The sequence below is a fragment of the Neofelis nebulosa genome, chromosome 10 (assembly GCF_028018385.1).
Source record: "Neofelis nebulosa isolate mNeoNeb1 chromosome 10, mNeoNeb1.pri, whole genome shotgun sequence".
NCBI lineage: Eukaryota > Metazoa > Chordata > Mammalia > Carnivora > Felidae > Neofelis > Neofelis nebulosa.
In genome coordinates this window covers 104,973,183-104,996,156 of record NC_080791.1, presented here as the reverse complement: position 1 = coordinate 104,996,156, position 22,974 = coordinate 104,973,183, and the positions used below count along the sequence as shown (strand labels likewise).

General features: G+C 56.9%; 1 protein-coding gene and 1 non-coding gene across 4 annotated transcripts; one reads left to right on the top strand and one right to left on the bottom strand.

The window, feature by feature from the left end:
• The first annotated feature begins 7,850 nt into the window (after window positions 1-7,850).
• TRNAR-UCG (transfer RNA arginine (anticodon UCG)) lies at window positions 7,851-7,935 on the top strand. The gene has a single exon. It is a non-coding gene; the product is annotated as a tRNA-Arg (tRNA).
• An 861-nt stretch (window positions 7,936-8,796) lies between these two features.
• On the bottom strand, window positions 8,797-21,291 carry MS4A10 (membrane spanning 4-domains A10). 3 transcript variants are annotated; one of them, XM_058689176.1, is made up of 8 exons: window positions 21,201-21,291; window positions 17,571-17,789; window positions 16,984-17,107; window positions 16,420-16,463; window positions 14,661-14,792; window positions 13,369-13,479; window positions 11,429-11,550; window positions 8,797-8,921 (listed from the first exon to the last, which is right to left on the bottom strand). In XM_058689176.1, the coding sequence occupies exons 1-7, from the start codon at window positions 21,234-21,236 to the stop codon at window positions 11,446-11,448; spliced, it is 771 nt and encodes a 256-aa protein (XP_058545159.1). In that variant the 5' UTR covers window positions 21,237-21,291; the 3' UTR covers window positions 8,797-8,921; window positions 11,429-11,445. The 3 variants fall into 3 exon arrangements, with proteins under 3 accessions (XP_058545159.1, XP_058545157.1, XP_058545160.1); XM_058689174.1 differs by having other exon boundaries at window positions 16,420-16,476; window positions 16,988-17,107; XM_058689177.1 differs by lacking the exon at window positions 14,661-14,792 and having other exon boundaries at window positions 16,420-16,476; window positions 16,988-17,107.
• Window positions 21,292-22,974: the final 1,683 nt, after the last annotated feature.

The window sequence follows — 22,974 nt, the reverse complement described above, 5'->3', positions numbered from 1 at the left end:
GGGAAACGTAGCTTTTTCCTGTAAAGGTACTGACTTGCTGTGTGACTTTGGCAAGACCCTTCCCCTCATGGGCCTCAGTTTTCTCATCTGTAAAATGGAGATGTTGGACCAGCTCACGAGCCCCAAGGCCACTTCCAACTCTAACTGACATTCTTAGTCTCAGGTTGAGATCAAGTAGACATTCCTAGCATAATTGTTAGTGACGCAGGGAAAAAAAATGCATCCATCGTCCAGGTGGGTGTGACTTCCATGCCTGACATTTGTGGGGTCCTGCCTGGACTCTGCCTGTATTTCCGCAGAATTTACCTTCCATCGACTGTATCCCAAAATTCGTATGTTGAACCCTGACCCCCAACGTGATGGTATTTGGGAGTGGGGTCTTTGAGAGGTGGTCTGCCCTCACGAATGGGTTTAGTGTCCTTACGAAAGAGGCCCCAGAAAACTCCCTTACTCCTTCTGCCATTGGGAGGACACAGTGAGAAGACAGTCTGTGAACCTGGGAGGGGGCTCTCACAGGACACCAAATTTGCCAGCGCCTTGATCTCGGACTTCCAGCCTCCAGAACTGTGAGAAATGTCTGTAGTTTAAGCCACCCAGTCTACAGTGTTTTTGACGCAGCAGCTGAATTAAGACGGAAGCTTTTAGCCAGGCTCCGGGGCTCACCTGAGTTAAGCAGTGATTGTTGTAAGGGCTGCACTGGGGTTCCATTAAATATGCTGCTTTGTGACCGGGAATGTCACCCCTCTGATGCTCGGCCTCCTCATCCATGTACGGGGCAGTGGCGGGGGGGGGGGGGGGTGTATCCTCATGCCCGGGGCCCCGTGGGTGCCAAATCAATTCCTTCTGTCTCCCCTCTGCCCGTCCAAGCTGGGGAGGGGTCTGAGCCGAACCCCAGCCACGTAGTTCTGCCCTCCTTCAGCCTTCCCCAGACATATCCGGAGAGGAGGACAAAGTCAGCACATGCCCGGGGATACAAAGCCGGAAAAATCCCAGCAGCCTCCCCCATCTGGCCGGGCTAACACCTACAGAAGAGCAGCTGACCAGATTCAGTTTAAAAGGGAGAGATTGGCCAAGCACGGACATCTTAGGAAAGGATTAGCCCCCGAAGGTAGTTCATAAATGGGGTAGAGGATGTGGGAGGGTCGCAGGGCAGGAGAAGCCACCGTTTGAGGGCCACGCATCCCCCATGAGGAAATGGACAAAGACAGAGTGTTTGGAACCTGAGGGAGGGGGACAAAGGCTCACAAAGAATACGAATTTGTTGGGAATTCCTTCCTGGGTCATCTCAGGAAGAAACACGGACGCATAAGCCCCAGTGTCTGGGCCCCAAGAGCTTGTTGGAGGAACAATAATGGGTTCAAGTCTAATCACAAAGTTCAAGTCAGCTGTGCCACTAATGTTCTGTGGGGTGACGACGGGTCAGTTAATCCCTTCCCCGGGACTCAGTTTCCCCATTTGTAAGATAATGGGGATGAGCTGGAGTGATTAGTATCGTCAGAGTTCTGAGTGAGGCTGTCAACCCCATGCATGTTTCTTGCGGGGGTGGGGGGGGGGGAAGCGAGCACCTCTCTGGCTCCTGTTGCCATGGAAACAGAGGAGAATAAAGTCCTCCTGCCCGTGCGGTTTGAGATGTGGCTGGGGACACCCAGGGAGCAGGGAGCCCGGCCAGGTTGCTGCAGGGCACGGGACCCTGGTGCCCAGGAAGGCCGCGGAGCAGAGACTCCCGGGAGAGCTGAGACGCCAGTTTGGAAATTCAGTAACCCTGCCGACCATGCTCTGTCACCCTCCAGGGCTTCTAATTTGTACCCAGAGCACGGTGGAGACCCACTGTGGGTTGCCCACTGTTGTTATCATCTGCGTTGTTATACAGATGATGAAAGACACCGTGCGAGGCAGGAGCTCGTGGGCGGGCGGGGAAGACGTGCACGGACCGAGGGCAAGTATTTGGGGCCCTGGACGGAACTCCCTGATTCCTGGGCCTTGTGTCACCGACAGGGTATGAAGTGCTTGGAAATAAGTGGCTTTAGGAGGGAAGCCTTCTTGCTGGCGGCCAGTTCCTCTTGACTTAACACTCACTTTCTTTATTCATTTATGCGGCTTACTTGGCTCCTGGAGGGCTGGGACTTTGAGACCCTTAAACATGAAGGGCCCACTGTGAGAGCCAGCGTGTGGTGGCGGGCAAGGAGTGTGTTGGTGGGGAGGAGGGGGGGTTGGCTCCATGGAGGAGTAGGTGAGCCCGGGAAATTTCCAGGCAAAAGAGCCAGATGGGGGAGTGGAGACGCAACCTGATGGGGCTGGAGAAAGACGGTTCTGGAGAAAGACGGTTCTGGAAAGGAGAGGAGGCTGGAGGGATTCTCTAACGGCCACGGCCACGGCCACGGCCACAAAGACAACCAGTGAGGGTAGGGTGGGTGAGACATGCTCCTCCAGGCTTTCCCCCTCCAGAAAGCAGTCCCTGGGGCTGTTCACCTATCCTCTGGAATCACAGGTGAGAGGGTCCCAGATAAGGGTGGCTGTTGGGGAGCCCTCTGCTCCCACCCTCCTCCCTTCCCTCTCCTCAGAGCCCCCTCAGCCACGTTCTGCCAGATGAGACAAAGGGTCCGGCCCTGGGAACTCCTCAGAAAGAGTCTTTTCCAGGATTTGGAGTGGAAGCAGGAGGCCGGGACAGAAAGGGAGCAGCGGTGGCCACAGGACACAGAGCAGGGACAGCAAGGGGGAGGAGTGTGGGGTTGGGGCCGGATGGTGTCGCTCTGCCCTACGCCCGCCAGACGGGGACCTGGTGCAGGCCCCTCACACTCGTGGGCCTCGGTTTCTGCTCTGTAGCAGTGGAACAATGGCTAAATGCAGGGCTGTCCACCCTGACCCTGCAGGGCTGTCTGTCCACCCTGACCCTGCACCTCTGCTGGTTAAAGGCCAGGAGCTGGAGCCTGGACTTCCCCCCGGCCAGCAAGGGGACTGCTTCTCATGCTGGGTGGAGGGGGGCAGAAGGACCTGCTGGAGAAATGAACCGTGCCTTTCCCCTCCTCTCCTCCAGTCTGTAGCCTCATTTGTTCTGCCTCCTGGGAAGGGTAGACACGTCTTCTGAGATCTGTCTGAGGTCCAGAGAGAATAGGGGACAGTAAGAGCATCTTTGTTTGCGTTAATTTATATATTTATTTATTAGGAATTAATTTATTTATTTTGAGAGAGAGCAAGACAGCGTGAGCAGGGGAGGGGCAGAGAAAGAGGGAAATGCAGAATCCGAAGCAGGCTCCGGGCTCCAAGCTGTCGGCACAGAGCCGGACGCGGGGCTCGAACACGAGAACCGCGAGATCATGACCTGAGCCAAAGTCAGACGCTTCACCCACTGAGCCACCAGGTGCCCCAGTGCTTTCAACATCACATCACATCTGGAGGCTGTGTCCCTGGAGCAGCCTCTGGGAGTGGGAAAGTCAGAGGGAAGCCACATTCCAAGGATGTGGGGGGGGGGGGGCGGTGAGTGCCCGGGTCTAGCTCGCAGGGCAATTGGTGGTCATGTCTTTTTTGATCATGGTCCCCCAGCGCTTGTCCACGTTTCCCTGAAATCCTTCTCCGAGAAAGTCACTGTGTCTGAGCGGGCGCTGCACCCACATCACTGGGATACGGAGGGGAGGTAGTGAGGCCAGACGCCCACACCCGCACCCATGCGTGCATGCGTGCACACACACACACACACACACACACACACACACACACACACATTCTTGGGCCACTTTCACCTTCCCGATGTTGGAATCTTTGCCCCATGGCTGCTTTTGCTTCCCTCGGGTGCACCTTCCCCCTCTGTGCACTTCGTAAGCCCCGCCCCCCCCCCCCCCCCCCGCGTTGCTGCTCTTTTCTCAGCCCTCCCTTCACCATGTCTGTCACCTTCCTGTGTCCTCACGAAGCCCCAGGCTCCCACCTGTTGAGGTGGGCTGGCCCAGCTTTGCTGGCCAATGGAGCTCTGGGGCAGAGAGGGGTCCTGTGCTGTGTCTGAGGTCTCACCCTCCTCAGGGCCACACGCGGCCCTGACCCCACCCTGCCTCACACCTGCTGTGTCACCTCAGACAAGTCACTTAACCTCTCTGAGGGCTTGAGGTACCAGCCAGAGCACGGCGGGAGACTGACTGTGAAGAGGGTCTTTACTTACCTTTCTGCAGGATTAAATAGGCAAGAAACTCCTGATTACCAAGCCTCGAGTGCCTCGGGCACAGGGGCTTGCCCCTGAGCCGATGAGCCAGAGATGTAAGTGCTGGCCCCCAATGAGGTGAGAAATTCTCCCGACTTTGCACACCACGGTCTCAGAGAGATCTCTCCAGAACATAAATCGATGGCTCCCTATGGCCGACAGCACACTCTCGAAGTGGTGGCCTCATTCTAACACGGTTTCCCAGCTTTGGCAATATGGGCCTGGGGGGCTGGTCCTTGCTGGGGGAGGTGGGGCTGTCCCCGGGCATTACCCCCGCCTCCGCTCACTAGAGCTGGTAGCATCCTCCACAACCAAAAATGTCTCCAGACATTGCCCATGAGAACCACTGCTCTGGCCCAGTTAAGCGTAAGTCGCTGGAGGTAGGGCGTGGCAGGGTGGGGGGGAGAGGTCTGCACAATTTAAAGGCTCCCAGGTGGTTCTGATCCAGGTGGTTCTGGGGAGGGCCCTCTTCCTGGCCTGCCGGTGGCCACTTCTCACCGAATCTTCTCGTGGCAGAGAGCAGAGACGGGAGCGAGCTCTCCCCTGCCTCCTCCGAGGGCACTAATCCCAGTCATGAGGACCCCACCCTCGTGACCTAACTTCCTCCCGAAGGCCCCACCTCCTAACACCGCCACATGGGAGACTGGGGTTTCCACATAGGAGTCTGGGGCGGGGGTGGGGGGGGGGCGCAGACCTTCAGCCCACTGCAACGCTTTTTATCTTACCTGCTGTCTGTGGATGCTTAACTCCCATGTGGAGAGGTTCTTTTCTGTATTTGGAAATTCCATTTGTAACTTCTTTTTCTTTTTTTCAAGTTTATTTATTTATTTTGAGAGAGACAGAGGCAGCATGAGTAGGGGAGAACAGAGAGAGAGGGAAAGAGAGAGAGAACCCCAGGCAGGCTCCGTGTTGCCAGCGCAGAGCCTGACTTGGGGCTTGAACTCACGAAACCTAGAGATCATGACCTGAGTGGAAAACGCTTGACTGGCTGAGCCACCCAGGTGCCCCCTCCATTTGTAAAAAAAAAATTTTTAATGTTTATTTATTTTTGAGACAGAGAGAGACAGAGCATGAACGGGGGAGGGGCAGAGAGAGAGGGAGACACGGAATCCGAAGCAGGATCTGGGCTCTGAGCTGTCAGCCCAGAGCCCGACACGGGGCTCGAACTCACGGACCGTGAGATCATGACCTGAACCGAAGTCAGACGCTCAACCGACTGAGCCCCCCAGGCGCCCCAACCCCCCTCCATTTGTAATTTTATAACTGTTTCCTGCTTCCCTCATCCCGTGCCTTTGCCCATGCTGTTCCCCATATTAGGGCACTGTTCCTGCCTTGGAGGCCCAGCTCAGGCACCCAACCCTCCTGCAGGGATTCCCTGAGCGCCCTGTCCCCACGTTCCCCTGACACCCTGTCCTGCTGGTCCTGTGTTTACTTCCGTTCCCGGGAGCCACCCGGCAGAGGGGCCTTTTTGCCTCTCTTTTAAGTTCCCACGTATTCAAACACCAGTCTAGGGGTTTCTGTGAAAGTATTTTGTAGATGTGATTGGATCTATAATCAATCAATCGGCTTTATGTGAGGGAGAGTTTCCTAGGTAACCTGGGTGGGCCTGATTCAATCAGTGGAAGGCTCAGAGAATAGAAGTGGAGCTTCCCTTAGGAAGGAGAGACTCTCGTGGTGGAGGGTGGCTTCGGGCGGGCCCCCCCCCCCCCCCCCGAGATCCAGCACGGCCCTCTCCCCACCCCGCCGTGTCGGCTGCACCCAGGGTACACCTGCCTGCCCGGCGCCCACAACCACGGCAGCCGATGCCTTGCAGCAAATCTCAGTGTGTGACTCCCCCTGGTTCTGACTCTGGCGGAGCGCTGACAGGTCCGGGTGGGCAGGGGCCTGGCGCACAGTAGGCCGTTTGCTACCGAATGCATGCAAGGCAGCAGGAGGGCTGGAAGCCGTGGGGAGGCAGGGGGGGAGGTGGTCTGGTCGCAGCCCTGGGGGCGGGGCGGGGGGTGGAGCCCAGCGGGCAAGCTCCAGGCTGTGGCCTGGAAGAAAGGCAGGTCCGCTCATGCCTTCTCTGCCTCACCCCGGAGGTGTTCCGGATCGGGTCCCTAGCACAGTCCTCACCACACCTGTTTCCCTTACAGCAGCTGCACATTTCTTTGTGCGATCGTTCGTGCCTGTCTCCACCCCAGAGAGGCCGGGGGCTGTCGTCGCTGGACTCATTCCCCAGACTCCCAGGGAAGGTGGGGCTGGGGGTGGGGGTGGGGGGGCACGTCATGGGTAGACACCCGGGCCTCAGTTTCTCCACGCGAGGGGTTAGTGAGATCACCCATGAAGATTCATCCAGTGCAAAAGTTCCACGAGACCGGGAGGTCGAATCAGGTTCGAGGGTCCGAGTAAGCTTAGCTCCGCCGCAGGGTGCAAACCAGCTTCCTTCTTGTGAACGGGGTGGGGAGGGCAGATCCGCTTTCCTTGCTTCTCAGACGTCGGTCATTCAAGCTCTACCTTCGCGATTTTTATGGATCTCTCTGTGCCTTGTACCATTATTTAACGGGCCTCTTCGGGTGGACTTCCTTTTTATAATTTTTTTTCCAATGCGATCATGCTCGCTGCCCGAGGTCTGCTGTCTCCCCGTGAAGGGACATTAGCTGGTGTTAGTTAATGACACAGCAGTCCCAAACGGAGACTTTCTCCCAAAAGAAACCCAAGAGATTGAAGGAGATTGAAAAGGGGACTCCTCCCTCCACACGCGCACTGATGTCCTTTATCACCATGGTCTTGTCTCCCACACCGTTGCCCACCGTGTCTCACGCTTCGGGGAACACTGAGTTGGTACTTTCACATCCACAGTCTTCTCTGACCCTCACTGCCACTCGGTGGGGGGGAGGAAGCGCCATTCCCCTTCTACAGATGAGAAAATGGAGGCTCAGTTCCATGAGGAGTCAGTGGTACAGGAGGTTCTTACTGCAGTGACTTTCTATCCCCCCTGAGCGCCGTGATCTCCCCTGCCCTGACCAGGACGTGCGCGACTCTGTGTGTGCTCATTTCTCAGGAACCCACCGCTCACAAAGCTGGTCCCTCCCCAGGCACAGGGGTGGTCGGCGGTGTCCTCACTGGGGAGGGGAAGGCCTCACTCCCCATGGGGACCCAGGGGACAGAGCACTCTGGTTTATTTGCCCCAAGACCACTGAACTGACATCTCTAAGCAGCGGCATCTTGAGGCCAGCTGTGGGCCGTGACACCTTTTCTGCTGGCTCACTGTCGCAGAAATCTAAAGTTCTAGAGCTCGCTGAGGCCCTGAGGGTCATCGAGGCCACTGTCCCCCCCCCCCCCCCCCCCCCCGGCCGCTAGGCTCATGAATCCCTTTCAGGGTTTGGTAATCGTATGAGCCCTGGGAGCATTTCCAATTTCTCTTCATTTACACATGGTATATATGATAATGAAGAAATTTTAAGAAGAAAGAATGAGTTTACATCACTGTACTCGATATAAGGCTGTCGAGTTAGTGTTTACGACATTTGAGAGTTTTGTATATTAGACATTCAGCTCTTACAGAAAGACCAACTTCGACATTTTCCTCTCTGATAAGGGATGCGAGCTGTTTTGCTTTCTTAAAAACAACAACAACAACTCTGTAGGAAAAGCAGGTATAGAAAATGACAGTGGTTGGGGCGCCTGGGTGGCTTAGTTGGTTAAGCGTCTGACTTCGGCTCAGGTCATGATCTCACGGTTCGTGGGTTCGAGCCCCGCCTCGGGCTCTGGGCTGGCAGCTCGGAGCCTGAAGCCTGCTTCGGATTCTGTGTCTCCCTCTCTCTCTCTGCTCCTGCCCTGCTCATACTCTCTCTCTGTCTCTCAAAAAGTGAATAAACGTTAAAAAAAATGTTAAAAAAATGACAGTGGCAGTGGCGAGCTATGACAGTGACCCCCATGCCCGGGATTACTAACCGAGGGACAAGCAGGTTCCCGGGTTCGGGACATGACACAGCGAGAAGGCCCCGCACCACCCCTGGGGAGTTCTCCCCAATGTTCAACGTTCACCCTGCATCGACTCAGGCCTCCGGGTCGCTGCCAGGTGACAAGAAAAGGGAGGATGGGGGGCAAGGGAAGGACACCGTGAGGAAAAAAACAGACGCTCCACAGACAGCTGTTCTTTTCAAAAAGCCCGTCATGAGAAAAACGTGGGAGGATTGTTCTAGATGAAAAAAAAAAAAAGTGATGTGACAAATATAATGCATGAAACTTGACTGGGTCCAGGTTTAACCTGAAGTACAGTAAAGTACATTTTTGGCACCATGGGGGGAATTCAAATATGGACAGGGTCTCTGTAAAAAAAAATTAAAAAAATTTTTTTTTAACATTTATTTATTATTGAGAGACAGAGAACGACAGAACACGAGCAGGGGAGGGGCAGAGAGAGAGGGAGCCACAGAATCCGAAATAGGCTCCAGGCTCCGAGCTGTCAGCACAGAGCCCTACGCGGGGCTTGAATCCATGAACCGCGAGATCATGACCTGAGCCGAAGTCAGACGCTTAACCGACTGAGCCACCCAGGCGCCCCCCCAATTTTTTTTAATGTTTATTTATTTTTGAGAAGGGGGAGGGGCAAGGGAGGGGGGGCACAGAGGATCTGAAGCAGGCTCTGAGCTGACAGCAGAGAGCCTGATGCGGGGTTTGAACCCACAAACCGTGAGATCACGACCTGGCCCGAAGTCAGACGCTCAACTGACTGAGCCACGTAGGCGCCCTGGAATTAAAAAAAAAAAAAATTATGTTTATTTATTCATTTTGAGAAAGGGAGTGAGAGAGAGAGAGAGGGAGGGAGAGAGAGAGAGAACAAGAGGGGGAAGGACAGAGAGAAGGAGAGACAGATTTCCAAGCAGGCTCCTGGCCACCAGTGCAGAGCCCGACGTGGTGTCTAAAGTCACGAGCTGTGAGGCCGCGACGTGGGCCAAGGTCAAGAGTCGGATGCTTAACTGACTGAGCCAGCCAGGCGTCCCACCCTGGAATCATCTTTCATGTTCTTACTGTGATAATACTATTGTGATTATGCAGAATGCTCACATTCTCAGGAAGAAATGCAGGCAGAAGAATCTGGGGACGGAGGGTCCTGGTGTCTGCCACTTCCGGATGGTTCCACACAAAAGCTTACACGGAGATGCAAGGGTGCCTGGGTGTGGACGTGCATGCCCGAGACGGATACACATGGAGAAAGAAGAAGCAGGCGTGCTAACCTGACACCCCAGTTGAGTCGCTCTACTCTCCTTTTCATAGATTGGTTGAAACGAAACCACTGGTCCAGTACAACATCCCATTTTACAGGTGAGGAAACTGAGGCCCTGTAAGGGGATGGGACCGAGTCAAGGTCACAGAGGAAGTGACCGCCCGAGCGGAAATTTGCACCCGGGATCTCCAGACAGCCAGGCTTTGAGGTTCTTTTCTTCGGATTCTTTGTCCTAACCGTTTGTCCCACACATCGGCATGGCTTTGGGCCCTCTGATGCTCCGTCCAAGGCCAGGGACTTACGCTTGACATTCTGCTCCAAAGCCAGCTGTGACCTGCAGAAGTAGCAGAACAGAAGCAGAGACCAGAGGTTACCGGCAAGTCACTAACTGAGACCAGAGGTGACAGCCAGGAGTGGCAACAAGGGAAGTGACGACAGAATTCAGACAACCTTGAACCCCGGGAATATTCAGTGCAGTGACGACAGAATTCAGACAACCTTGAAACCCGGGAATATTCAGTGCGAGGCTCGGGGACCCTGAGGGCATCGCTGCACCCTGGGGTTTTGTAGGACTGCGATCCCGGACAGCTGCAAACCTGGGCTACCACACGGCAAACGACCCATCTGGGAAGACGGGGTTCCCGTGAACTTTGAGGGCTGACTTTGCCTTGTGGACTGTGGTGGCTGTCGTACGGGCACGTCTCATCTGACCAGTGAGAGTAGCGCTCCTGGAGAGCAGGGGCCATCCTGTCGCCACATCTGGGCGCTGTCAGCGTGGAGTCAGGGTGCTCGGGTCCGAATCTGGGCTCTACTGCTTACCAGCTGGGTGCTTTCGGGAAGCCTGCTTAACATCTCTGAGCCTGCGTGTCACGGGGATAGTGACAGAACCTACATCACAGATTGATGGGAGGGACAAATGACACGGGCTGTGGCCCCGAGTCAGAAGCCCCGTCTCTACTGGCCTGATTCTCCAGGGAAGAGAGTCCAGGCAGAGGAAGGGCAAGGGGGTGGCTCAGTGTCTGTGGAGCCTCAGGGACGCCGGGGTGGCAAGAGGCAGAGAAGCAGGTGCTGAGATCACCGTGTGGGGTGGCAAGCGAGTTTCGTCGTATGTTTGCAGCGTTTCCATCATTTTTGTGCTTTGCTTCTTTTTGTGGAAAGGTATCGGCTTCCTGTGTGTTGCTGACACGATAATGCGCGGCGAGAAGAAAAATCACTTTATGGAAACATGAGGGGAATAGAATACAGTCCGGAAATCGCAGGAATCACAGACTGTCCCGGGAAGGCTATATTCAGGAACGGAGAAGGCGGTTCTCCCTCGCTTGGCTTACTCCGCGGCGCCAGCCAGTGTGGACCTGGGACCTGAAGCCTCACTCACAGCCTTGGATATCACAGCTGGAATCCCGAACCTGACTCCTATCTCTGAGCTTTCCAGCTTCGAGGCCCAGGTCCCATCATCTACCTCTCCCTCGGAGTACAGGTGGAGACACTGAGGCCCAGGGAGGCAGGGAGATGCGTTAACTGTTTGTGGGGGAGAACTGGGCCCCGTTTCCATCCGACTCGAGGCCCCGGCTGCGCCCACCCCTGATCCAGGGATTCAGACCCACGCTCCCCCAGAGACCTCACGGTGGGTTGAGTCTGGAGGCCAGGCCTCCCTGGGCTCTGAGGCTCCCTTGTGACTCGCCCCATGGCTCCCCCCATGGACGAGCTCCCCATGTGTCCGCCAGTGACTGGAGGGCAGCGGACAGGGAGGGTAGAGGGGTGGAGTGGGGGCTGGGGTCTGTTCCTGGGTGGGTAGGACCTGGCCGTGCTCTGGTCCAGCTGAGGAACTGACATGTTACAGGGGGTGGGGCCCGGGGGTCCCTTCTGGGCCTGCGGGCATGGGGGCCGCCTCTACCTCGGCCACCGGCACGGGGCAGACATTTCTAGCAATAGCACCGTTTGCCCCTTTCTGGCAACCGCCTCTTCGGAACTGTGCAGGGAGAAGGGACCCGGTGAATTCTGACAGTTTGGGGAGCCCAGGGCCTCCTCACCTCTGCTCTGGCTCGTCTTACATGTCACGCCAAGTCACATCCTCATAGGTTGGTGGAGGACTCATCGGTGGCCCCCTGAGCCCCCACGATGATGTGTCTGGAGCAAAGGATAAGTCACCTTCCTGCAAAAGAGAAGCCACCGTCCCTGCTGCCACAGTTGGGGAGTGAGTGGCCATTCACAAAGCACTTATCGACGGGCTTATGTGCTCAAGGTTCCCCCAAAGATGGGGAAACCGAGGCTTGAGAGACGACGGAGGGACTTCCAGAAGGCCAGTGTGTGCCTCTCTCCGCCTTCCTGTGGTCGAGGAGGGAGCAGGGAGAGGGGGACTGGCCCCTGGTTCTGAGCCTGTTACTAGTGTGCAGGTGACCTTGGGCAAATCACTTGCCCCGTCAGCTTCCCTGATGGGACTGAACCAGCTGATTTGCCAGGGTCCCTCCTCACCAGAACACGTTCCAGGGGCCACGCTGGCAATGTCCCCGGTGACTGCTGTCCTGTCCTCACCACTCGTTTGTGATGAGGGTGCTGCAAAGCCTGTGCCCGGAGCCATTCTCTCAGACAGAGGAGGGCACGGAGGCGTGTGGGGGAGGGCCAGCTTGGCCACTCACCGCGTGTGACAGTGGGGAGTCACTTAACCCTTCTGAGCCTCCTGCTTCCTCTTCCATATGCGTAAGCAGAATTAGTGATAATTTGTGGCCACGGCAATGGGCAACCAAGAGAGTCGCCTGCAGTGTTTAGCACAGTGCCCAGCACATGGCAGATGCTGATATCCGGGAGCGGTGACTGTGAATTCCCCCTGCTGGGGAGGGGGCCTCAGTGTCCCCATCCTGTAGGGCGGGGTTGGCCTCAGTGACTCAAGGCCCCTTCCAGCTCTCTGATGTCTTAACGAGAAGACTTCCTGCCAGCCAGCCAGCCAGGCAGTAACTGGGACAACCGGAGGGGGTTTGGTAAAGCTCAGGGCCACACGATCCTATCTGTGCCAGGTGAAAACCCCAAAAACGGATGGCACTAACGAGAAAACGCTCCGAGTGTCGAACTCAAAGGATCGCCGGGATCACATGTTTTTAGTGTTCGGAAAGTTCAGATTATAATGGGAACTTTTTTCCTTTAAAGAAATGAGCCTAGGAAAATCACCTCTGGTCAGGGTCAGGGTCACCGGCGTGGGGCGAAGCTAATCTATTCCAGAATGTACCTGGCCCCAGCCTGCCGTTCTGCCGTCCGCCCCCCCCACCCCGCCCAGGCAGATCAGCACTTGGCCATGGGGTGGACACACCTCGGACTGATTCCTGGATTTCCTTACGGGCTGACTGACCTTAGGAAGTGAAGGAAACTCTCTAAGCCTCAGTTTATTGATCTTAAGAATGGGGAAGTAACTACCTACCTCCAAGGGCTGTTGAGAAGATTAAGCTAAATCACGGTATGGGTTTTTGGTTGTGTGTGTGTGTGTGTGTGTGTGTGTGTGTGTGTGTTTAATCTTCAAGTCATGTTTTTCTAAAGTGCTTATAACGGGATTGCCTGTAGCTTGAAATGCTCAGTCTCCTAGGACCCCCCCACCCCCCATCCCACCTCAGTTACTCCCTCCACAGCCAAACCCCACAACATGCTATAGCTCTCCTGGCCTTCCCCTTCCTGGCCCCAAACCAGTGTCCATGACATTCTCTCTGCTGGAGGCCCCTGCTCCCACCCTGCCTGCAAGTCGGGATCCCGCTCAGCCTCCAGCCATCTCCCTGTGACAGCTCCCTGGCCCGCAGATGTTTTCTCTTCAGTGACTCTGCAATTTTCACCTTCAATCAGCCTTTGCTCCCCCCTGACTTGTCTCCCCGGCTGGACTGTGGTCCCGCCTCTGTCTGTGGCCCCCACTGAGTAAATGCTCAGCAACACCCCTGCCTGCCCCCTCCCCTTCCTGAACCTCGTGTCCCCACCCGTCTCTGGAGGGCCTCACCTCTGCAGGCCGGCGGCCAGCCCTGCACACTGTGACGGCCGTGTAGCTCAGCAGGAAGAACTCCAGGAAGGAGAAGCAGAGCAGAGCCAGCTCCAGCCTCTGGATGTAGACCTGGAGGGGAGGGGGGGAGAGGGAGACGGAGAGAGGCCTCCTGGGTATCTGCACCCCTCAGGCTGGCGCAGGCGGGGTCAGACCCAGCCAACAGGGGGCAGCAAGGGCTTCCGCCGCCAGGTGTGCCTGGGGGAGGGCGGGTGGGGCTCCGCGGGGCCGGGACAGGGTCCTTCTTAGGCGCTGCTCTACGCCCACCTCCCGGCACCCGTGGGTCCTCAGCGAGCATTTATTTGTCTGATGTTGGAGGGCTGGAGAATCTTGTGGGCCTCTGGTGGCACCGCAGGTGGCCTTAAGTGCCATCTCATCCAGCCCCACTTAGATGGGGACACTGAGGCTCAGAGAGAAGGAGAGCCTTTTATTGTTGCGGGGGAGCTGGGCTTAGGACCACCAAGCAGCTGGGACATCTCACAGGGCACGAGCGTGTGGATGGGGAGTGTGTGTGTGTGTGTGTGTGTGTGTGTGTGTGTGAGTAGGCCTGCCTGTGTGCCTGCACATGCGTGTGCATGGGGGAGCTCGATAAGGAACAGCCCCCCACCACCGTGGTCAGGGACCTGGCCCAGAGGCCAGCAGCCACCACGTGCAGTGTCGGGCCCACCTTCTGCTCCAGGGGCCCCACGCTGTGCTGAAAGGGCCCTGGGCTCCGAGTTGTAGGCCCAGCTTTGAGGCCTCGCTGCACCCCTGACACTTGCTGTGTGGCCTCGGTCTACAAATTTAACCTCTCTGGACCTCAGTGTTCACTCCCTTAAAACGGGGGTAATGAAGTAGACTCAGCCTGCTCTGCAGGGCTGCTGAGAGGCTCACCCATAGTGGGGTCACTGGGGCTATGTCGTTTACAGAGCCTTGACCAGGGAATTGGCCGTTCTAGAAGGGGTCCTGAATTTGCTGCTCAGCCTCACATGGGCCCCTCTCCCTTCTGGGCCTCAGGTCCCCTACCTGCAACAGTGGGCTCAGACTCAGTGACCCGAGGCCTCCCGCAGCTCCCTGACGCTGACCAGTGAGAAGCCAGCATCCCCCTTTGCCCCGTGCCTCAGGAGGGACGGGGTGGGAACAGATTGGCTGAGGGCTTCAGCTCCGGTGCCTGGGCTCTGGAAGGTTTCCTGAGAGCCAGAAGAATCCTCCTGGCCAAGCCCAAGGCCGCACCTTCCTGGGAGTCAGGGGACCCTCGGGGCCGGGGCACTCACTGTGCTGTTGGGGTACGGGGTCCAGATCGGGAAATCAAACGTCCTCTCCAGAAAGAGATCTTTGGCAATGACAAAGAGGCCCGCTAGCACGCAGAAGAAGCTGATGCCGTGTGCTGTCAGGCAAAGTATCTTCTACAAGCAAAAGTCACAACCGTCGCCCGAAAGTTAGAGACCCAGATCTAGGCCCTGTGTCTAGGCCTGCCAGGTGCTTGCTCCGTGGCCTCAGGAAAGACTCTGCCTGTCTCTGGACCCGAGGTTCCTCATTTAAATGTGACTTTCTGAGATAGCTGACCACCGGGGAGGCCCCAGGTGGCTTTCACCTTCTATGGGACAGGATTGGGGGAACCCAAGGGCTGCTTCCCGACCCACAGACTTTGTACCGAAGAGGGATGTTCCCACCACTGTCTCCCTCTCCAAGCTGGTTTTGACCATCCTGGCATCAAATATGTTGCCTGGTCAGGGCACTGGACGTCCAAATGGCCCCTTACCCATCCTCCCCGCTCCATAGGCTAGAGCAGGAGGAGCCCCAACGGTGCCCCACACTCACACACTCTGGGTCTGCCTCCTTCCCCACCTGGCACAGTCCCTGAAATGTCCCCATTCCTCACCATCTTGGGTTGAACACGATTCCAAGAGCCTCTTATCAAGAGCAAACCCTTGTAATGGACAGAGTGTGAACATATGGAAACTCCAACTTGTACCAGGACGGACGTCCCTGCAGTAAAGCCTCCCTCTGCCCAGGTGTAGGAAGGGGGAGCCTTCTGGTTCCGAAAGGGGCCCAGCCCAGGAGGAATGACAGGTTTTTGCCATGCATCCCCTGCCTCTGTGGGTAAATGGCACCACACTGCCCTGTTATCTATGCCTCTTGAGAAGGCAGGGGGATAGCCCCAGCCCAGCCCAGCCGGAAGGGCACAAATGTGGGCCAGGCCAGGGCTTGTGGGGCAGAAGGTAGGCTGTGGCCATGAAGTAGGAGGGGGTAGGAAGGGTCCTTCTGTCACCGATGTCCATCCATCTGGCCAGTCTTGTGTCGGTGTTTACTCTGGGCCCACTCGGGCCACCCCGGGCCGCTCCAGCCCACCTGTGCTAGAAAGGTGCTCAGACACCCCACGGCTTAGTGTACCGCAGAGAGATGAGAAGACAGGTAAGTCCAACAAGCTGTGGGGATACAGAAGCCAGCCATAGCAGGTGGGAAAAGACTACCAGGAGGACGGGGCATGGAGGCTGAGTTTTGAAGAATGATCAGGAGTGAGCCAAAGCGGGGCGAGAATGTGCCACCCGGAGCGGGCAAAGCTCTCAGGCCGCGGACAGGGTGGCACAGAGGAGGACAGAGTCCTGTCTGGCCGGTGGTGTCTCTGAGAGATGAGAAGCAGATAGAAAGCGGGCCAGGGCCTGCAGGCCTCGTGGAGTTGCTGCTATTGGAGGCAAGCAGGGGCTCCTGGGCACCAAGGAGGTGGACAGCCACGGAGGGGTGGGGTCAGACTTGCACTGCGGAACAACGGGTCGGGCCGCGGTGTGCAGACATGAGGCCAGACGGGCCGGAGATGAGGACAGAACTGGGGCCCAGGAAGGGCAGTGGGGGAGGGGCAGACCTCGGGGCCCCGGGGACCCTTCTGCTGTCGGGAAGACTCGTGCCTGCTCCCAGCGAATCCCAGAGAACGGTTTCCTGAATCTGCACTCCACACGGACGCCCTTCACAGAGCTGACCCGGGGAGGACTGGGGACTGGGACGGGAGGGAGTGACCTCACTGTTTCCACTCACCAGATAAGTCTTCAAGACCATGCCCGTCGTTATCACCAAGATCCCTGAAATGAGAAACTGCAGGCCAGATTGGCAACAGTCATGAGGGAGGTCGGGGTCCCCTGAAACCCACAAATTCGCTCTCTTCTGGCTACTCTCTGAGAAAGCCGAGCTCTGGTGGCAAGGAGCTCCCCCTGCCCACCACGTGGCCCATCCTGGACTTGCCCTGGCCATGCTGGTCTCCCCTGTGCACCCGAGCCCCCACACCGGGGATGCAGCTGTGCCCGGCACCTCCCGACCCCTCCCAAGTGCCCAGCTCGTGCTCGCCCTCCTGCCGATGCACGTGTCGGGTTAGGGGAGTGTGCAGACAGCCCGGGAGTGCTCCCCTGGGATGCAGGCCTGAAGGGGCCTCCTGGGAGGGGCCAAGAGGACAGAAGCAGAGGCAGGGAGGCTGGAGAAAGGGGTGGGCACACGCTCCCCCCCCCCCAGTAGCTCATTCTGACCCACCTACGTCCAGCCCCCAATGCCGGGGTCCCCCAGGCCTGCCCACGGACCCCCACATCCGGCCCGTGTTTTGGTACCTACTCACAGAGGCAGCCCCCCAGAATGGATACCAAGACTTCAGCACCACCAGGTGAAGATCTGTGACAGTAGAGACCAGGTAAGCCCCAAAGAACAAGTGCAGCAGAGCGATGACAACATGGAAGGCCTGGGGGCGGGAGGGAACAGGCAGCCACTGCTGGGGGGACCACTGGTGCCCTGTGCCAGCTGGCTGATCCCAGCCCACTGCCCACCTTCTAAGGGATCCTGGTGGGTCTACGGGGAAGGACTGGCCCCGTGGAGAGGCGGCTGGGAATCCAGTAATTCTCCCTCCACCTGTGGTGCTGCTGGGGCCTCCCAGGGCAGGGGGGGGGGGGCAGGGGGGCGGGGGGAGGGGACGGAAGAGAAGGGAAGGGGAGAGACTTCTGTTGAGGACTTGCTGTGAGTGACACGGAGCCAGTGCTGGTGCAGGTGTAGACAGTCTCTCCCACCCCTCGGTGGCGTTTTCAGTTTTCAATCCAAGCAGGAGTGTGAAGGAGGGCAGCTGGAGGCTCTCCTCTCTCCCTCCCTCCTCGGGGCTCCCCGGGTGTCCCCCTCCCCGACTTCCAGGGCCCCAGGAAGTGGGCACTCACGCCCAGCTCCTTGAGAAGGCTGCTCCTCTTCCTGGGTTTCTGCTGGTGCCAGGCTGGAGGCAGGAAGCCTGGTGGGCTCAGCTCCCGGGGCAGGTATCTCTGGCCGGGCCAGGTTGGGCTGGGGGCCTGCTGTGGCGGGAGCCCCCTCACTTCCATTCTGGGAATAATTGTGGCCACTCCATAGCCTTCTGCTGCCAGGACTTGGGCCAAGGACCTTAGCTGCGGATGAGGGAGAGAGGCTGGGGCAGAACGCATCTCATTTCTGGGGCTTATGTCTGGTCAGACTCAGTGTCACCTCTGTTCTCCGGGTCAGGGCCTTCCAGAACAGTCTGCCCTGCGCAGTAACCCCTGAACTTGGTTTGACCTGGAATAACCTGGGTTCTGGGGATGGGGAGGACCGGCCGCTTATAGCCTCTGTGGCACTGCAGGGACACCCCCTCCTTCTGGGGCAGAAGAAAGGGTCAAACTTCCCAGCCATTGCAAGACAGAATACATCCAAACTGGCGGTGGTGGTTCCTTTTGATGGGAAAGAGGATGGAAGGAAACTTCTGTTGAGCCAGGAAGTCAATATTTAACAGTGAGTCAACATTTACAAACATTTTCTCCATTTTTGGCAGTGGGATAAGCACTTTACATGCATTATCCGATGTCATCCTTGTCCCAAACCTCTGGGGAAGTCCTGTGGCTTGTTTCCATGTTGCAGATGAGGCCCAGAGAGGTTAAGCCACTTGCCCAAGGTCACACAGTCAGGAAATGACTGGACTGGGACTCAAAGCCTGGCAGACTGGCTCCCGAGTGCGTGCGCTTAAATGCTTTACACACTGTTGCCTCAGTGAATGAAAGGAAACGTTCTGGATGTTTTAAGAGGCGTGAGAGAGAGGTTGAGGGAAAACCTTGCGGGGACTGAAATCACCACTTGCTGAGGATCCTGGTCACGATGTTGTATACTGATGGATGCTGGGGCACGTGGGGCTTGGGGGCTGCCTGGGGACTTAGTGAGAAAAGTTGGTCTTTCCCAGGAGAATGGGAGTGAGGTGGGGTGCGGAGGGGAGGGGAGCCAGTTTATGGAAATCGAGGTAGGAGACGGTTGTCCACGGGGAGGGGACTCACGAGTAATGGAAGTGGACCGTTCTTACTCTTTTTTGGTAAAAAGAAAGGGGGGGCGCCTTCCCCTTGATTTTAATTCTCAATTTTAATCCCAACTGAATGAGTTCAGGAGGTGCTGCTTGAGCACCCCCAGTTTTGCAGGTTTCCTGCCGTGGGGGTGCAGAAAGCAGGAGGGGGGAAAGAGCTTTGGGGAGGCTGGGACGGACAAGGGGCCCGGATAGCTAAATTCCAGACGGGGAGGAAAGGAAGGGACCGTGTCCAAGGGCCAAAGGGCCAGACAGGGGGCACGGGCTCCATGCTACGTGACGTGCCTCAGTCCCCGGGAAGTTGGCTCCATTCTGTAAACGAAGACACGAAGCCTCGGGGAAGTCCGAGGCCTTGGCCAAAGTCACACAGCAAGAAAGCGCCTGAGGTTTGGGTCTCTGTGTGGTTGGATGCCACTGCTCTGCCCAAGCTGCTGGGCCCTCTGACAAATGTCTCCGTTGGTCTGGTTCCCGATTCAGTGGAGAGGCTGGGGGTCCCAGCAGCTGAGCCCAGATTCACCATGATGCACGACATCATGATGTGACTCTTCAGTGACCTGACCCAGCTACGCCTGGGGATTTGTTCTCTCGATTCCCAGCATTTCAGGCAGAGCCCCTCCGACAGAGCCAGCTGGACCGGTGGGGGCGCGGGGTGGGGGGCGTAGCAGGTGGCAGAGGCCTATCCAGTCAGCCACCCACTGCGACTAGACTTCTCTGGTGTACCAGGGGAAGGCGGGACTTAGAGCTGAGCCTGGACGCCACTGGGGAGCAAGAAAGAAGGAAGATGCCCCGGCCGGACTGGGTTGTCCGGGGAGATCGTGAGACCTTGGTCCCCGGAGGTGCGCCTCGTACCTGGGCTTTCGCTTTCCAGAATGTGGCAGTGGGAAGGGTTCAAATATCCACTTGGGGGTTGTGTTCAGGGAAGCAGAGTAACCCTTCTCAAGATGTATTCCATGGAACACAGACAAGGACAGAAAAGGAGCAGAAGGGAAATTCTGGGAAATCCTGGTTATCGACTTCGCCCTCTTTAGCAGAGCGGAGGGCCTGAGAATTCTTGTAGGGGAGCACCGATTTTAACACTAAGGACATTTCCCACACCGAATTGGCCGTGGAACCTTTTTTCTCGTAGTCCATGGACCCTACAGTTGTTCTGTGTGGAACGCTTTTGGGCCGAGAGGCCTTAAACTGGCAAACATTTGGTTCTAGGGGATTTTGGCCTTCTTTGCCCCCGCTTTGGTTTTCTCCTGCGCATATCGTGTGTGGTGGTCGGGGTGGGGATTGGACTGCGATCCCTAGGTGCCACTTCCAATTTCAAACAACTCTCTCTCAGGACAGGGGTCTGCTGCGGGGATGTCCTGCTACCGGGAGGGAGGGGTGCTGAGGGCGGGACTTGGGGGAACCAGAGGGACAGTCTGTCTGCTGTCAGGTTCCCACTTTCTGAGGAGGGCGTGGGCTACGAGCCCTTAGAAGGCTTACACACTATTGCCCCCCCCCACTCCGCGCCCCCCCCCCCCCGCCCCCGCCCCGTGTCCCATTCCTCCAGAACCTGGTACAGAGCTGCTTGGGTGGAGATGGGCTGATTGGGGTGGGGGTGGGGGGCAGCCAGAGACCCAGGGGGGCGATGGCCTTGGTCCCTCCCCTGTCCCGCAGCCAGCTGAGGCCCCGAAGGCCCAGCCAACCTGGCGGTTCCAGGAAAGCCAGCCAGAGCCCAGGTACCCTTTGTTCCTTCAGCTCCTGGAAGCCGGCTTCCCCTAGTGTTTCAGGACAGCATGCTGGTATAAGGGGACAGTCCCCAGCAAGGAGCCCAGGGACCAGCAGGAAATGGAGGCCTCCACTCTAGGGTGGAGTCAGGAGGCCTGGATTCTAGTACTGGCCCTGTGTGGTCTTGGGTAAATCCATTCCCCTCTTTGGGGCTCTGTTTTCTCATAATTTGTGTGTGTGAGAGAGAGAGAGAGAGAGAGAGAGAGAGAGAAAGAGAGTTTCTGGGATTGGAATGGAAACAGCTACAGCCCTTCCCACCTCTAATGGTCAATGACTGGTGGCAGATGGGTTCTAGGCAGTGGGTTCCTCCTTGGGGCAGATGCTGTTGGTGCCCCCCGCTCCCCATTTACCGGGGGGTGGGGCACCCATTGCCAGCGGCTCTAATCGCTGGTGCTAAGTGCTCCTAACTGCTCCCTTCTGGGAGTTTAGTTACACCCCTCCCCCAATCTGCAGTCAATGACTGGCTGGCACGGGGTATAAGAGGACAGTCCCTTTGCCTCAGGGCAGGACCAAGCCTGTGCTCCCAAGCACCCCCGGCGTGGGATCAGGCTGAAGCCAGTGGTCAGCTGAAACCGCATCTGTCCTTGGATTGTTTCACCTGCCCGTCCTGCTTTTTGCTCTTCTCCCCAGAGCACTCCCTCATAAACCAGTTGCACAAAATCCTTGTCTCAGGCTCTGCCTCTATAGAATCTGACTGAAGACACTCCCCTTCTTATTCCTGCTGTAGGGGACCACTCACCTGGCCCTGGGACCTCCACTGGGAGCTTCCGGCCATGCTCTGCCCTCTGGATCCGACTCAGCCCCACAGAGACAATGACAGAAGATCAGAACATCTTTATGACATTAGACTTTGGATCTTTCCCTCCTGGCCCCGCCTTCTGCTTCATGCCCAGCAGCCTGTGAGCTGTCAGCATCTTCCCCACCCCCCCAACCCAGGCAGGTAGAAATCCTTGCACCCTCTTTACAGCTGCAAATTTCCTTCGGCAAATCAACCTGTTTACAATGCGGGACAGATGGGGTGAAGAAGATTGTAAATCTTCATAGAGTCACGGTTGAGCCTTTTAAAATATCTTTCTGGGGGCCTGGGTGGCTCAGTCGGTTAGGTGCCTGACTCTTGATTTCGGCTCAGGTCATGATCTCACGGCTGGTGCATTCGAGTCCCTCATTCGGCTGTGCACTGACCGTGCAGAACCTGCTTGGGATTCTTTTCTCTCCCTCTCTCTCTGCCCCCCCCCCCCAAATAAATAAATAAAGTTAAAAAAAAAAAACCTTTCCAGCTTTGGAAAATTTCAGACATTTCCAAAAGTAGAGAAAATGGTCCAGTGAACGCCCACATACCATAGCCTGGGTTGCAGTGGTCATGGGCTTGTAGCTGACCTTGTCCATCTGCCCCCACTCCTCCCCACGGGGAAGCAGTGCTCTGGGGTCCCACAGCTGGATGTGTAAACATGGCAGGATTTATCTCTGAAAGATAAGCACTCTTTAAAAAGATTATGATCCCGGGCTGCCAGGCTCCGAGCTGTCAGCACAGAGCCCAATGTGGGGCTCGAACTCACAAAATGTGAGATCATGACCTGAGCCGAAGTCGGACGCCCAACTGACTGAGCCACCCAGGCGCCCCCCCCCCGTTTTTTAAAAACAATATATATATATTTTTAACATTTATTCACTTTTTGAGAGACAGAGACAGAATGCGAGCAGGGCAGGAGCAGAGAGAGAGGGAGACACAGAATCCGCAACATTAAAAAATATTTAAAAAGACGACGATCCTGTGTCACAACGAAACAATCAAGGCATGTGAGGTTTTGGTGCCCAGCGGGCTGCACTGAAGCTCAGCGCGGTGACCCTGCGGAGCCCTGGGCCGTACGGTTTTGCGACGACTCCCGTGCGGCACAGAGAGAGCTCCTCTGGCCCAGCCCTTGCTACCTACTGAACGTCAAACGTCTGGTCAGTGTTCTGGTTTCTCCGATCGTGTCAGGAGCGTCTTGTTACCTCTGATTCTATCACTCCGTAGCCGTGAGAGCTCGGGTGAATTATCTGACCTCTCTGGGCTTCAGTTTTTCCCTCTGCAAAGTGGGGATCACAACACCTCTGGAAGGCGTTGCTGGAGGGTTCAACGAGTTAGAATATTAAAATGCTTCCAGCGGTGCCTGCCCCGTGTCAGGGGCTGTGTATGAGTATTAGAGTCACCGTGGGCTCCCAGGGGTCCCTCACACCCAGCCGTCACGCCCGCTGCAAGGTCACTCGCCTGTCAGACCTGCCGGACTGGACAGCCTTTCTGCGAGAGGTGAGGCCGGGCCATCAGCGGCTCGGGAGGGTCCATTTCTCCTGTCAGGACACCCACCCACCACCGTCTGCAGGCTGGTTGGTGCCCCGTGACCTCCTGTGTTGTGCGTCCCCGCTTTGCACCGATTCGTCACCCACACCTTTAGTTCCTTGATTGTGGGATGAATGTTTTTCTGGAAGCTGTGGTTTTTCACCGGTTTAGAGGTTTCTGCTTCGCCACATAGTCA

Excerpts from the sequence above, each read along its gene's own strand:
- MS4A10 (XM_058689174.1), bottom strand. The coding sequence starts at position 21,236 with ATGGCCGGAAGCTCCCAGTGGAGGTCCCAGGGCCAG. Across the intron at positions 17,790-21,200 it reads AGTGGAGGTCCCAGGGCCAG|CTAAGGTCCTTGGCCCAAGT; the intron begins GTGAGTGGTCCC and ends CCTCATCCGCAG. Across the intron at positions 14,793-16,419 it reads TGGTCTTGAAGACTTATCTG|AAGATACTTTGCCTGACAGC; the intron begins GTGAGTGGAAAC and ends TTTTGCTTGTAG.